The 2,669-nt window shown below is 40.6% G+C and overlaps 1 protein-coding gene across 1 annotated transcript; it reads right to left on the bottom strand.

Moving 5' to 3' along the window:
- Window positions 1–814: 814 nt before the first annotated feature.
- LOC112076988 (centromere protein P-like) lies at window positions 815–1,956 on the bottom strand. The gene is made up of 3 exons (XM_024143602.2): window positions 1,849–1,956; window positions 1,635–1,726; window positions 815–1,459 (listed from the first exon to the last, which is right to left on the bottom strand). The coding sequence occupies exons 1-3, from the start codon at window positions 1,875–1,877 to the stop codon at window positions 1,341–1,343; spliced, it is 240 nt and encodes a 79-aa protein (XP_023999370.1). The 5' UTR covers window positions 1,878–1,956; the 3' UTR covers window positions 815–1,340.
- Window positions 1,957–2,669: the final 713 nt, after the last annotated feature.

The following is a 2,669-nucleotide window of genomic DNA, read 5'->3' as shown; positions in this document are numbered from 1 at the left end:
TTTATAAGGTTTCAGAGAGAAATACTTGTCCTGTTACATGAAATGGGGTCTTCCACTTAATCAAGTTGTGCTTTTCAAACCTCTCCTCAGGGACCCCCAGAGTTGACTGGGGTGTGCCAGCTCTGCAATATATCAAACACATGGAACGGCAGGGGGGTCCCTGAGGAGAGGTTGAAACCCCCCCCCTGCTGTAGGAGCAGACGGTGGGCATATCTCCCAGGGTTTGTGTTCCAAATGGAACTCTATTCCCTATCTAGTGCACTATTTGTCACCAGGATCCATAGGCCACAGGGTGCAGACCCAGTAACATAGTGAAGCAAACCACTGATCTGAATAACAATTTATGACTGGATTAACCAACACGGTTGTATCCCAAAATGGCTCCCTATATAGTGCACTACTTTTGACTAGAGCCCCCGCCCAGCGTCATCTGAGGTAGGCCGTCATTGTAAAATAAGAATTTGTTCTTAACTGACTTYCCTGGTTAAATGAAATAGGACTCTGATGAAAAGTAGAGGCGCTTATGTAGGGAACACTTTCAAACTAAATCACACGCACTGAGAGACCTAAGAGAGACCACTGTGAGACCTAAGAGAGACCACTGTGAGACCTAAGCGATAACACTTGTGTGTACAGTATAAAAAAAATTACATTGGACATTGCTATTTAGCATTTTGTATTTAAATTCTTTTTATTTTTCTAGATCTTCAACTAATGCTATATTGACATGTATACATACAGATGGCATTAACAGATATTTATAAATGTTTGAGAGTAAAGAATTGTTTATATTTAATAAACTGATGACAGAGAATGTGGGTTCTGGGGAATTCTTGACCAAGTCTCCAGACAATTTTTTTTTGTTTTTGTATTGAGAGAAATATTCTTTAAAGTCAAAGAAACGACATGTTTTGGTTTGATTCAAGGGCATTTCCAAACATAGAAATGGAAGAGACATATTGAAAATATATATATATTTTTTACAATTCCAATAACTAAATGTAATATTTTAAGCTCAAATAATGCAACAATCAGTATTTTAAAACTACAAATTAAGTGACCCTGTCAGACATGGATTTGTCCTGACTTTTACAGCAAGGCTGTGTGCATTAGGGTACAAAACAGCAATGGAAAATAAGCAGTTGTTATTGGACCAGTATTAAATGTTTTCTTCTGTTTGGTGTCTACTGAACACAACCCAGMGCCACGTTCAGATAGAAATATAGAACAAACATACCTCTGACAGGTAGAGTAAGGGACTCATTTCTACTCTGAACATTGCAGATGGCAAAACATMATTCATGCCATTTCTAACGGAATGTGACCCAGTTACAGACGTGTTAAACAGCCACGGACTGTATTACAGTGTCAATAGAAGCCTCCGCTCCGAGGATCCTCAGAAGACTCTGGAAGGAGTCAGGGGCATTCTCGATCACCTTCCTGCTGTCCATCTCGAGCACTGAAAAACAAAACAATCTTTATAGTTGTGATATCAGGTGCTTGCTAGAAATATGTTGTAGTAACACCGGTTGGTCTCAGCATGATTGAAAAGCACAGTTGTTTGATTTCACTTTCTGATCCGTTCGAAAAGGTAAGAGATTATTGTGACGGGAGTTATTTCAACATTGTCTCACCCTTCTCAGGCATCTTGGTAAGGAGGTCTATCTTGGGTGTGACATCCCCCTCATTGGTCACCTCAATGCTCCAGTAGACAGTCAGAGCACACCTGGATCCAATCACAACTCTGTTAGCGCCACTGTGGATCTCGTATCAGCCAATCAAGACGTACAGTATGGTATCAGAGTGGCTACCGTTATCTTGAGCTATAGATAAAGAGTGACAGATTACCCGGCTAGTTTAGGTGACTTGATCTGCATGGCCTCGGCCCTGCAGCCTCCGGGTAGACTGACCACATGTGGATACTTCTCCTGGCAGAGAGAGAGAGAGAAACCGTTGAGATCAATGTTCAAATACAATTAAGTTCCATCTCATTCAGTAAGGAGGTCCATCCTCAGGCTGTGATGGTAAATGTTAAGATTTCAGATGTTCCATATCGTCAAGGTCAGATACCAGACGGTATAATTGAGCAACACGGCATCTCAGGGGTTTGTGGTATTTGGCCAATATACTACGGCTAAAGGCTGTTCTTATGAATGATACAATGCAGAGTACAGCCTGAATAACACAGCCCTCAGCCGTGGTATATTCACCATATACCACAAGGCATTCGCAGAGTACAGCCCTCAGCCGTGGTATATTCACCATATACCACAAGCCCCTGAGGTGCCTTATTGCTATTATAAACTGATTAGCATCATAATTACAACAATAAACAAGTCTATTATAAACTGATTAGCATCATAATGACAACAATAAACAAGTATATTATAACCTGATTAGCATCATAATTACAACAATAAACAAGTCTATTATACACTGATGCCCTCATAATTAGAGCAGTAAAAATAAATGTTTTGTTGTACCCGTGGTATACGGTCTGATATTCCACGGCTGTCAGCCAATCAGAATTCAGGGCTCGAACCACCCAGTTTATAATGTCTGATATACCAACTGCTTTCAGCCAATCAGCATCCAGAAGTGAATAAACTCCAGGTGATCTGTTATGGACTGATCTGTGTAAACATAACTGGTACCGTAGAATCGGGAAG

This window comes from Salvelinus sp. IW2-2015, unplaced genomic scaffold (genome assembly GCF_002910315.2).
Source record: "Salvelinus sp. IW2-2015 unplaced genomic scaffold, ASM291031v2 Un_scaffold4181, whole genome shotgun sequence".
Lineage (NCBI taxonomy): Eukaryota > Metazoa > Chordata > Actinopteri > Salmoniformes > Salmonidae > Salvelinus > Salvelinus sp. IW2-2015.
Note: the sequence above shows the minus strand (reverse complement) of the source record. Positions and strands in the feature narration are given on the sequence as shown.